Genomic DNA, 12,282 nt, shown 5'->3' with positions numbered 1-12,282 from the left:
AGTCATTTGCTTCCTGTTTGGGATGAGACTCAGAATATTGGACGTTGTATGTGCCTGCAGCTTGTCTTTTTGAGGAAGTCTGACAGCTTTTCTCATAGGTTCATTGAAGAGAAGTCTTCTTTCGAGTACGGGCAGGTGAACCACGCCCTGGCGGCTGCCATGCGTACCCTGGTGAAGGAGCACCTGATTCTGGTGTCACAGCTGGAGCAGCTGCACAGGCAGGGCCTCCTTTCGCTGCAGAAGCTCTGGTTCTACATCCAACCGGCCATGCGCACCATGGACATCCTGGCCTCCCTCGGTGCGTGCCCGCCTGGGGGGCATGGGGCACTGGGTGGCAGGTGTTGAACATAGCCCCAGTGTGAGGAGAGACTCTGCAGGGGCCGTGGAGCAGCTGCCCAGGGCAGGGGCGTGCAGCCAAAGCCCATGTTGCTCCATGTGCTATTAACTTGCAAGAGGAAAGCCCTGGAAGCTCTTACTGGTCAGCTTAAATCAGCAACTACAACCTTACAGTTCATACGTATCCCAAAGAAGCAGCACCGTCCCAGGAAGAAGGTTGGAGAAGCATGAGGGGCCCCAGCGGTGTTGTTGGCAGGCTGGGCGTGCGCTTTCTTCTCGGCAGTGAGCCCTCCTTTCTCCCTGCAGCCACCTCGGTGGACAAAGGCGAGTGTCTTGGGGGGTCCACGCTGAGCCTGCTCCACGACAGGAGCTTCAGCTACACAGGGGACAGCCAGGCGCAGGAGCTATGCCTGTATCTGACCAAGGCGGCCAGCGCTCCCTACTTCGAGGTTCTGGAGAAGTGGATCTACAGGGGCATCATCCACGACCCGTACAGGTAGGGCTCCCCGGGACACGGGGGACACGGAGGGTGCATGCTGCTCTCTCCCATATAGGTAGGGCTCCCTGGGACACGGGGACACGGAGGGCGCGTGCTGCCCTCTCCCATACAGGTAGGGCTCCCCGGGACACAGGGACATGGAGGGTGCGTGCTACCCTCTCTGGGGGCTCTGGCCTTCCTTTGCTTGTGGTCTCAGGAAAGCACACACCGGGCAGATGTCCGCCTGCTGCCCATGCGGCCCAGGGCAGGAATGGCCCAGCTGCTTATGGCCTTATTCTTTTGTGTCCAGAACATTAAATTGCCTCCAATTAGGTCCTTCAGCCTCTTTGGTGCTTGGATTTCCTGATCTGGTAGGGTCTGTTGGCTTCTCTTCAGTGAGATATATTTAAATGCATAAAAATATGTTAGTTCTCAAAGAATTGTATTATTTCTATTATGTCAAGATACCGTTGTTGAAATATTTTCAAAAAATACATTTGTGATGTGGAAATATTATTTCTTTATTAATGGACCAAATAAAATCTGGTATAATGGGCACCTTTAAAGAAAGCACCTTCACACTTGAAGTGTGTAAATGATGTTTGAGGTTGTTCAGATGACATGGAGATGTCTGGTTTCTGTCAATGTTGGCCCCGCCTACCCCACACGAGCATCATTTTGGGTGTCAGGGCCCCACGCATCCCACATGAGCATCATTTTGTCGCCTGAGCTCATCATGGAAGGAAATGCTAAATTCCAAAAAGAGGCGGGTGCAGATAAAGACAAATCAGTTTCCCACCTATAGCTCTGCGGACCGTACATTCTCCCTGAGCTCAGGTTAAATACTCTGTTCCAGAGTGAGGTTTGTAGGTTTGTTGGTTTTCTTTTTTTTTGAGGCGGAGTCTCGCTCCGTTGCCAGGCTGGAGTGCAATGGCATGATCTCGGCTCGTTGCAACCTCCACCTCCCAGGTTCAAGAGATTCCCCTGCCTCAACCTCCCAAGTAGCTGGGACTACAGGTGCATACCACCACGCCCAGCTGATTTTTTGTATTTTAGTAGAGACGGGGTTTCACTATGGTGGCTAGGATGGTCTTGATCTCTTGACTTCGTGATCTGCCCACCTCTGCCTCCCAAAGTGCTGCGGTTACAGGCGTGAGCCACCGCGCCCGGCCCCTAGGTTCGTTTTAGCCCACAGTTGAGAAGTAACTGGAAGTAACTGGTAGATTAGGCCCTTGGGGAACGTTACTTGGCAGTGTGCTGGCCTCTGTCAATGTCCCTCCGCGCTGCCGGCCTGGAGAAGTGTGTCGCCTGCCTCACAGGGGCCCTTGCTTTGCTTGTGACCGAAGCGCTCCCTGTGGTTGTAGTGAGTTTATGGTCGAGGAGCACGAGCTGCGGAAGGAGAGGATCCAGGAGGATTACAACGACAAGTACTGGGACCAGCGGTACACCATCGTCCAGCAGCAGATCCCGTCCTTCCTGCAGAAAATGGCGGACAAGATCCTCAGCACAGGTGCGGCGCACACGGTGGGGAAGTGGGGACCGCAGCGCAGCTCTGCCTGGAGAGTCTCCTGCAGCCCAGGCCCTCCCGCCGGGAGCCTGCGCCTCACCCTGTGGGCGCCCTGAGCCCGGGTGTCCGTGAATGCGGGGCCGAGGTCAGGACTGGTCCATGGGCTGGGCTGTGGCGCTGAGTTAGGCCTTGAGATGGTCTCTGTTGCCAGGTTCCATCAGGCTTCCATCGCCAGGACTTTGTCTCTGACCCTGCGAGGCTCTCTCACAGGTGCCTTCTCTATTTCTGTTTCTGATTTCTAAAACTCCGCTAGCATGACAGGAAAAACCAGCAAAGACACACGCCTGCCGGCCGGCAGTGTTTCCAATCTCTGACCACAGAGATTAGGGCCTGACCTGGACCCGGGGCAGTGGTGCGGGGACTTGGACTCGGCACATCGGGGCCGTCACGAAAGGGTTGGGAAGCGATTAGCCATCCGGTTCTCATAATGCCTGTTCGAAATTACGTCTGTGCCCTTGGTTAGAAAATTCCAGATGTGCAGAGCCACGGCAAAGCCCTGCCACCACCAGCTCAGTCTGTAGCCGCTGACAGTGATTTACCGGGAAGGAGCAAGGGTGTGGAGCCGCCTCATGCAGCCCAGTTTCCATTCCACTGCCTCCTGTGTAGACAAAGACAGCTGGGGCCTGAGATCGACCATGTGGAGAATAAAATTTTGAATATCTGTTTTCAGGAAAATATCTAAATGTGGTCAGAGAGTGTGGCCATGACGTCACCTGCCCGGTGGCTAAAGAGATCATCTACACGTTAAAAGAGCGGGCGTATGTGGAGCAGATCGAGAAGGCGTTTAACTATGCCAGCAAGGTGCTGCTGGACTTCCTGATGGAGGAAAAGGAGCTGGTGGCTCACCTCAGGTGATTCCGTGCCCTGTCCCTGTGCAGGCACTCGTCTCCCTCTGAAACCGCAGCAGGTGATTCCGTGCCCTGTCCCTGTGCGGGCGCTCACCTCCCTCTGAAACCGCAGCAGGTGATTCCGTGCCCTGTCCCTGTGCGGGCGCTCGCCTCCCTCTGAAACCGCAGCAGGTGATTCCGTGCCCTGTCCCTGTGCGGGCGCTCGCCTCCCTCTGAAACCGGAGGTTGTGGGACGTGGGGCTGAGATCGCTGGGTTTCTTCTGGCAGCTCCGCCTTGTCTTTTTGAAAGTGGGCACTGCCGGATGGTCTCTAGCTCAAGGACCTGGCACTCACAGTGGGTGGTGTAGGCCCCGGGTCACCTTGCCCAGGGGCCCCAGCTCCCCTTCTTGCCCAGGGCCCACCAGCCCCTTCTCGGCTCCTCCTGCCACAGCCTGCGTGGTGGTCGCGCAGCCCCTGCCTGAGAGCCAAGCGCTTAGCCTGTTGTAGTGTGTTTTAGGGTGATGGCTATGGCGAGCATCTGTGGGTGGGCACGTGCTCACGCCTGCTCCCTGGCTGTGGCGAGCACCTGCGGGTGGGCACCTGCTCATGCCCGCTCCCTGGCGCAGGTCCATCAAGCGCTACTTCCTCATGGACCAGGGCGACTTCTTCGTGCACTTCATGGACCTCGCGGAGGAGGAGCTCCGGAAGCCGGTGGAGGACATCACGCCCCCCCGCCTGGAGGCGCTCCTGGAGCTGGCGCTGCGCATGAGCACGGCCAACACTGACCCCTTCAAGGACGACCTCAAGGTGGGCGGGGGTGCCAGGGGCCTCGGAGGGGCTGGGAGGAGAGCACAGCAGAGGCCAGCCCTGTCCCCCACTCCCCGCCCCGGTGAGGCGACCGCAGGGTCTGTTTCCTTCACTCTCAGCTATGGGGGCCGGCTTGCCGGGATCGGGGGTCTTTGCGCCTGTGCTCAGGAGGGGCGCGGGTCTCGGGTCCCTCGTCCGAGACCCACAGTGCCCTCGTCCGGCCTGGCTTTCAGGTCATGCTGGCCTCGTGGAATTGTTTTTACGTGTCCCTCCACCTGTCTTTTGAAAGGGTTTCAGGTCTTTTGAAAGGGTTTCAGGAGTGGTGTTAATTCTTCTTGTTTTTGCCTTTTTGTTGTTGTTGTTTTGTTGTTGTTGTTTATTTTTTTGAGACGGAGTTTCACTCTTGTCGCCCAGGCTGGAGTGCAGTGGCATGATCTCGGCTCACTGCAGCCTCCGCCTCCTGGGTTCAAGTGATGCTCCTGCCTCAGCCTCCCAAGTAGCTGGGATTACAGGTGTGCACCACCATGCCCAGCTAATTTTTGTATTTTTAGTAGAGATGGAGTTTCACCATGTTTCCCAGGCTGGTCTTGAACTCCTGACCTCAGGTGATCCACCCCCCCTTGGCCTCCCAAAGTGCTGGGTGGGATTACAGGCATGAGCCACCGTGCCCAGCCGTTTTTTAAAATATATATATATTTTGTCTGTTTTTTACTTGTTATTTTTAATAGAGATGGGGGTCTCACTATGTTGCCCAGGCTGGTTGAACCCCTGGGCTCAAGTGAGCCTTCGCTTGCGCATCCCCAGGAGGGTGTTGATTCTTCAGATGTTTGGCAGGGTTTGCCCGGGAGCTCTTGGGCCCTGAGCTTGTCTTTGTTGGAGACTTTTGAGGGGGACTTGGCCCCTTGCTGGCCACAGGTCTGCTCAGTCCCTTTCCTCTTGGTCGGCCGTCCTTCTTGCATCTTGTCTAGTGCACAGTTCATGGGTTTCTAGTATCTGCTTTTTATTTCTGTAAGATTAGTAGTTATAGCCCTTCTTTTTCTGATTTTAGTAATTTGAATCTTCTTTCATCTTTTTTTAGCTGATGTAGCTAGAAATTTGTTGATTTCATTGATCTTTTCAAAGAACCAACTGTTGGGTTTGTTGACTGTATTTGTCTGTTTTGTTTCTCTCTTCTGTCATCTTTGTTACTCCTGTCTGCTGCTTAGGGGTTCAGTGTGGTCTTCTTTTTTCTAGTTTCTTAATTTGCAAAGTTAGTTTATAGCTGTAAACATCCCTCCGAGCGCAGCCTTTGCTGATCCCCCAGCGTCGTCATTTCTGTTTGTCTGGAGGTGTTTCTGATTCCCTCTGATTTCTTGTTGGAGCCGTGGGTGGTTTATGTTTAACTTCCACATGTTTGTGAAGTTTCTGGTTTTCCTTCTGTTGCTTGTTTCTAACTTTATCTCCTTCTTAGAGAACAGACTTTTTGTGATTTCAGTTTTGTGAAATGTATTGATTTGTGTAGTGGCCCCACATCCATCTTGGAGAGTGTTCCGTGCGCACGGGAGGAGGACGCGCCCTTGGTTCCGTGCGCGCGGGAGGAGGACGCGCCCTCGGTTCCGTGCGCGCGGGAGGAGGACGCGCCCTCAGTGCTGTTGGGGTGGTGTTCTGCAGGTAGGTCCTGAGGCCCTGTCTTTCCTCACTGATCTGTCCGGCGGTTCTCTCCGTGGTTAGAAGTAGGGCACCGAGTCTCCCTGTCACTGAAGAACTGCTTTTCTCCTTGTCATTCTGTCTATTCTTGATTCAGATATTTTGGGGTCTCTTGTTAGGAGCAGGAATATTTTCGTAGGAAAAATTCCTGGTAGTGAAATTGTTGGGTCACAATACATGGCCCTTGTATGACTAGGCTGACCTTGCTGGAGTTGGTGGAGTCCAGTCTCAGGACGCTGCTGTCTGCACACCTGCGAAAGCTCCCATCTTGGCTACTCGATGGAGAAGTGATGTCAGGGGCTCATTTCTGCGTTCGTGATGGTCACTATTTCGTCTGTCCGCTGCTTGTTTCTTCTTGCTTTATCCTCTGCCCTTCATTTTCTGTCCTGTCGTTGTGCGATGGTTTTATAGGAACTCTGTCGCGAGTGGTTGGAACTTAGCAAATACTTGAATGATTAATGTGAGGACAGTATTACTTGCTTATAATAACTGTTATGTCCCTCATCAAATACGCTTTATTTTTCAACCTGGGCCTGGTGCTTATCATGGTACAAAGGTTTTCGTCCTAAGGAATCACGTTTCTTTGACCGTCCCTAGTGGTTTTTCCCTTATACCACCCACAGCAGTGGGTATTTACAAAGTAATTCATCTGAATTTTTCTTGTTTTCTTCTGATGGGAAGTGGTTCAGTTTTGAATTTATCAGTAGATGTTTGGGTTTTCGAAAAGCCTCTGATATTTATAATCGGAATGTAGGGAACCTTAACGTCAGCGCTGGGTATGTGAGCGAGGATGGCGATCAGGACGGGACTTCGGGTCTTTTCCTTAAAACTGGATGCTTTGTTTCATTTCCTTCCCTCTAAGATCGACCTGATGCCCCATGACCTCATCACTCAGCTCTTGCGCGTTCTGGCCATCGAGACCAAGCAGGAGAAGGCGATGGCCCACGCCGACCCCACGGAGCTGACGCTGAGTGGCCTGGAGGCCTTCTCTTTCGACTACATCGTCAAGTGGCCCCTTTCGCTTATCATCAACAGGTGCGGGTCGGCTGCTCGGGCACTTGCTAGATCTTCACTCAGGTTTGGCAGAAGCGAGAACTGTGCCATGCAGTGGCCATCTTGTCCCACAGAGGACCCAAGGCGGCTCTCCCCGGCCTTCAGTGTCCGGGGGATTCACGGGCTGTCCGGGGGCCACCGTGCAGACTGTGGAGTACGGACGCCACGTCCACAACGCCGCTGGTCACGGAGGCCCGCCTGAGGTGCCGCCACCTCTCTTGCAGGAAAGCCCTCACTCGTTACCAGATGCTCTTCAGGCACATGTTCTACTGCAAGCATGTGGAGCGGCAGCTCTGCAGCGTCTGGATCAGCAACAAAACCGCCAAGCAGCACTCGCTGCCCTCCGCCCAGTGGTGCGTTCTTCCCCTGCCCCCGTGTGCCCTCCTGAAGCAGCACTCGCTGCACTCCGCCCAGTGGTGCAGTGCCCCCCCCGTGTGCTCTCCTGAAGCAGCACTCGCTGCACTCCGCCCAGTGGTGCAGCGCCCCCCCCATCCCCGTGTGCCCTCCTGAAGCAGCACTGGCTGCACTCCGCCCAGTGGTGCAGCGCCCCCCCGTGTGCCCTCCTGGTAGATAGCTTTCTAGGCTTCTGGAAGTGTCATCTAGAAGTGCATGTTGGTAGCTTTAGATCTATAATGCTTCATTTTCCTGTCTTGGAGCTGCGCGGCGCTGCCGTCCACCCCACAGGGGATGCTGGCTCTGTCCCTCAGCCCTCTCTGGAGCCTTGTGGTGACTGCACGGGCATGGAGACTGCCCAGGTCAGTGTGCAGGACACGAGCTCCTCCCGAGAGCAGGCAGCCACATCTTGCTGGAACCAGAGGTGCTTTGCAGCCGGTCTGTGGCTCTAGGGTGTTGAAAAAAGGGGTCGATGGCAGAGCTTCTTAAGAATTTGTCCAGTCGGGTGCGGTGGCTCATGCCTGTAATCTCAGCACTTTGGGAAGCCGAGGTGGGAGGACTGCTTGAGCCCACAAGTTCGAGACCCGCCTGGACAATGTAACAAGAGCTCATCTCTTAAAAAAAAAAAAAGAAAATTATTTTAATTAGCCGGGAATGCCTGTAGTTCCAGCAACTCAGGAGGCTGAGGTGGGAGGGTTGCTTGAGCCCAGGAGATCAAGGCTGCAGTGAGCCAAGATCGTGCCACTGCACTACAGCCTGAGCGACGGCAAGACCCTGTCTCTCGAAAAAAAAAAAGAAATTAGAAGAAAAAGAACTCATCTCGATGATGAAGCACAAATATGCATCTGTTGTGTGGCACCTTCCTGGCGTGGGCTTCTGGGGCTCCGAGGGGTCCATCCACCAAGAAGCCCACGTCCCAGTCTCCACCGTCCACCTGGCTGGGGGTGTCCCTGCAGGGCATAGGTTGGTAGACGGTGACAGCTTGTGCTGGGCAGATGCAGGAGCAGCAGCCGTGAGTGTCTGGTGTGCTGGGAGGGGCGCCTGCTCTGCAGAGGAAATAGCCACGTCCAGAGAATGCCCTCCATGGCTGTCCTCTGTCCTGTGTCACTCGGTGCCGTCGGGGCCACGTCCTCCATGGCTGTCCTCCGTCCTCTGTGTCACTCGGTGCCATCGGGGCTGCGTCCTCCATGGCTGTCCTCCGTCCTCTGTGTCACTCAGGTTTGCTGGGGCTTTCACTCTGCGGCAGCGAATGCTCAACTTCGTCCAGAATATTCAATACTACATGATGTTCGAAGTGATGGAACCGACCTGGCACATCCTGGAGAAAAACCTGAAATCCGTGAGTTTTAGCTCCACAGATCATAACGTTTGAAAGCCACTTTCCTTTCACAGGGAGGCGGGGAGTGTGGGAGGCGGGGAGTGTGGGAGAGGCAGGGCGAGGGGAGAGGCGGGAGGTGCGGGAGAGGCAGGGCGAGGGGAGAGGCAGGGATCCCCCCAGGGCGGGGCTGCACCCACATTGCTGGCCACACACGGGACCCCCTGCTGCCTGCCGTCCTCTGGAGACTCTGAGCCATCTTTCCCCCCAGGTTGTCCCTCCCACATTGCGCATCTGAGGCTGAGGGGCCTGAAGGCAGAATCTGTTAGTACCAAATTCCAGAAGCAGCCGCAGCCTCCCTTCCTGTCTCGTGCCTTAAAAACTGAAACCCCTTCGGGGTGTGCCCATCATTTTTTTAGTGATATTTGGAAGTTTTCCCCTAAAAGCCCAAGGCCCGTTTAAGAGGTGGAAGTGTGTAAACAGGAATGCGCAAAGCCAGACTGAGCACGTGCACACGCAGGGCCCGTCTGTCGGCCACGTCTTTCTGAGAAGGGGCTCGGCCTGTTCCCCGCAGGCCTCCAACATTGACGACGTCCTTGGCTACCACACGGGCTTCCTGGACACCTGCCTGAAGGACTGCATGCTCACCAACCCCGAGCTGCTGAAGGTCTTCTCCAAGCTCATGTCCGTGTGCGTCATGTTCACCAACTGCATGCAGGTGCGCGGTGTGGGTAGCACCATCGAGTGGGCAGGCGTGGGTGGGCAGACTGTGTCCCGACCGTGGCCGCACGCAGCCTGCTCGCCTTTTCCTGCCCTCGTGTTCGTGGAGGAGCCGCTGGGATGAGTGTTTCCAGAACTCCTGGTCTTCCTGGCCGGGTGGTTCTCTCCTGGAGCCCCTGCCCTGGCAGCGTGGGTAGGGCTGTGTTCCTCCCGAACCATCCCTCAGCCTCTGTGGTGCTGGTCTCTGTCCGGGGCCTTTGCTCGTGGCCCTTGCACGCTCTTTTCGTCAGCACTTGAGTAATTTGATTCCCTTAAGGACCTGCAGGCACTAGTCACAAGCAGCTGCCGACTGGCGATGGTGCAGAACCTGAGCGTCTAGTGGCAGAAGCAGGGGTCTGAGAATCAGGCTCTCCAGGCAGTGCCATGGGGAGGGTCCGGAGGAGGGCGAGTGGGGAGGTGGAGGAGGGCACGGGCACTGCGAGCTATTGCGAGCCATTGCTGACACGTAAGAGCCACTTCGGGGTCCCAAATAGGGAAACACCAAAATAACTGTTCTCAGGAAAATCAGTTGGTTACCGTGGAAGGCAGACCCAGGAATTCTGTCGGCACAGATAAGTCATTTTCCCTGCAGCCTCAGAAATGCTTGTGTGTTCCTCCAGCCGCAGGCTACAACAGAGGTGCAGAGGGTGACGTACCTGCAGGACTTGTTTTTTCTGCAAAGCGTTGTGGTTGTAACTAACGGAAGCATTTCCTTGCGACTCTCCACCCCCTAGAAATTTACACAGAGCATGAAATTAGACGGTGAGCTGGGCGGGCAGACGCTGGAGCATGGCACCGTCCCGGGGCTGCCCGCAGGGGCCGAGGACCGGGCCCGGAAGGAGCTCGCCAGGAAGGTGCGTGGCCTCCAGGGTTGGCCAGAGAGAGATGCTTCCTCCCGGCTGGGGCGGCAGCCTGAGCGTCCTGATGCAGGGAGAACAAACCTCCCCCCTTTTATTTACATCTCCCCTCGGATTGAAGAAAAGACTTAAAATTAGCTTCCAAGCACAAGCACAAGAGCCTCTCACAACCTTCTCAGCTCTCTGGTCCCCACTTCAGCCAGTCGGGCTCGAGGGAACCCCCACAGATCTTCAGAGAGAGCGCTGTGCAGGGACCCCCGGGTGAGGGCAGGGACCACACCCACTGTCCCTGCTGAGTGCGGTCCTGAGTTAGAACCGTCAGGCTCTCAGCAGGCACGGACAGGCCGCATGTCCTCGGAGGCATGGCCCTGCGGCACCGGCTCCGGGGTGGCGTGGTGGGGTGGGCAGTCCCGTGTTCACACGCTGGAGCTGGAGCTGGCAGAGAGGAGTTGGGTTTGGAAGCATGTGGGGGCTGCAGGTGAGGGACACTGAGAGGCGCCCCGACCTCCTTGCTGAGAAGCGGCTGGGAAAGCTTGTGCTTTGCTTGTAGATCTGACCCCAAAGGAGAGCTCGAGGCACAGCCCTGTGGGGTCTGAGCCTTGACCACCTCATCCCACGAGACCTGGAGTGTTTTCTCTGAGTGCTGGGTTCTCAGGAATGTTTTTTGATGTCTTTTTTACCTTGAGTCCCCTGAAAACATCATGGAACCCATGTTCTCTATTTAAGAAAAGAGGAAGGGAAAGGACACCAGCCTGCTGGGAACGGTGTGGAGCCAGGAAGGCCCGCGGTGGGGATGGGCATGGCTCACGCGCCCCGGCTTGCTTTCCAGCACCTGGCTGAGCACGCGGACGCTGCGCAGCTGGTGTCTGGCTTCGAGGCCACCATCAACAAGTTTGACAAGAACTTCTCAGCCCACCTGCTGGACCTCCTGGCGCGGCTGAGCATCTATAGCACCAGTGACTGTGAGCACGGCATGGCCAGCGTCATCTCCAGGTGGGTGGGCACCACCCCGGCCCAGCGCCTGCCCCGGCTCAGCCTTCCCCCGGCTCAGCCGAGCACCTGCCCCAACCCAGCACCTGCCCCAGCCCAGCGCCACCCCAGCTCAGCACCTGCCCCTGCATCCAGGCCTCATCTGCCCTGCACCCTCCCCTGGTCCACCTGGTGTAGCCTCCTTCGGAAGGTGGGGCAGGTCTGTGTCCTGGTGCTAGTGCTGGTCATGTGCCACTCCCTGAAGTCAGGCTAGCGCGGCTCTCCCTGGGGTGTGACATTCTGTGCAACTGGGCTGCCCCATTGGCAACCCTGCAGCTGTGTGTGTCCTGTGGGGCTGGTCAGGCCTGGGTCAGCTTCCCTCATGCTGCACTAACACCTAGCCTGGGGGAAAGGGCCAGGTGGCCAAGCTGCCATCCTGGAAGGGGTGGTGCCCTTGGGGGTGCTGTCCTTGGGAAGGTGCCTATTTGTGCTTTTGGACCACCCTGTGCCCTGTGCCCCCCACAAATGTTCTGATTTTCTGAGCAGGGGTTTCTGAGGCCACCCTGCATTGAGAACCACTGCTTGGTTCTCCAAGCCCCTGACACCTCAGACCCCATTGCCAGGCCCTGCTGGGGTGACGGGAGCCCCAACTTTCTGGGGCCAGGAGAGAAGAAACCTGTGTTTGTGCCTTTGAGCAGGACGGAACAGGACTGAAAACCTTCCTGTGGAAACATTAGTTAGGAGCGTGCCTCACCCTCACCCCTGCAGGGCCTCTTATGGTCTTTGTAGCTGAACACTTCCCCATGGTAGGAGCAGGGCTGCTCAGGATGCACCCGCAGAAGGGGTGTGCACCCCAGCTGCACCGTCCTTCCACACCCCTGCTGCCCAGCATGCACCCGCAAAAGGGGTGTGCGCCCCAGCTCCACTGTCCTTCCTCACAGGCTTGACTTCAATGGTTTCTACACGGAGCGCCTGGAGCGCCTGTCTGCGGAGAGGAGCCAGAAGGCCGCCCCCCAAGTGCCTGTCCTGCGGGGGCCCCCGGCTCCTGCACCCAGGGTCGCAGTCACCGCACAGTGAGCCCTGGCTGCGACAGGAAGTAAGGGTGTGGGGTCAGCAGGGACTGGTGCAAATGGGTCCAGAATTTTCAAATCGAATGCTCTGTGTTCTGTCTTTGCAGTTTAAATATAAAGCAGGAATGACCGCCTCAGCTCATTTTGTTTCTCAAGGCGCTGGGT

The 12,282-nt window shown here is 56.4% G+C and overlaps 1 protein-coding gene across 9 annotated transcripts in view; it reads left to right on the top strand.

Moving 5' to 3' along the window:
- Positions 1 to 12,247, top strand: part of TUBGCP2 (tubulin gamma complex component 2) — a 28,148-nt gene extending 15,901 nt beyond the window's left edge. For all 9 annotated transcript variants that reach the window (XM_054435106.2, XM_063670420.1, XM_054435107.2 and 6 more), the window contains 12 exons: positions 99 to 298; positions 643 to 832; positions 2,179 to 2,324; positions 3,052 to 3,232; positions 3,835 to 4,015; positions 6,564 to 6,736; positions 6,979 to 7,107; positions 8,366 to 8,486; positions 9,037 to 9,180; positions 9,956 to 10,075; positions 10,908 to 11,071; positions 11,989 to 12,247. In XM_054435106.2, the coding sequence (XP_054291081.1) occupies positions 99 to 298; positions 643 to 832; positions 2,179 to 2,324; positions 3,052 to 3,232; positions 3,835 to 4,015; positions 6,564 to 6,736; positions 6,979 to 7,107; positions 8,366 to 8,486; positions 9,037 to 9,180; positions 9,956 to 10,075; positions 10,908 to 11,071; positions 11,989 to 12,124 (1,885 nt within the window). In that variant the 3' untranslated portion in view covers positions 12,125 to 12,247. The remainder of the gene's footprint in view (positions 1 to 98; positions 299 to 642; positions 833 to 2,178; positions 2,325 to 3,051; positions 3,233 to 3,834; positions 4,016 to 6,563; positions 6,737 to 6,978; positions 7,108 to 8,365; positions 8,487 to 9,036; positions 9,181 to 9,955; positions 10,076 to 10,907; positions 11,072 to 11,988) is intronic.
- The last annotated feature ends 35 nt before the right edge of the window (positions 12,248 to 12,282 follow it).

This window comes from Pongo pygmaeus, chromosome 8 (assembly GCF_028885625.2).
Source record: "Pongo pygmaeus isolate AG05252 chromosome 8, NHGRI_mPonPyg2-v2.0_pri, whole genome shotgun sequence".
Taxonomy (NCBI): domain Eukaryota; kingdom Metazoa; phylum Chordata; class Mammalia; order Primates; family Hominidae; genus Pongo; species Pongo pygmaeus.
This window is presented reverse-complemented; position numbering and strand designations above follow the sequence as displayed.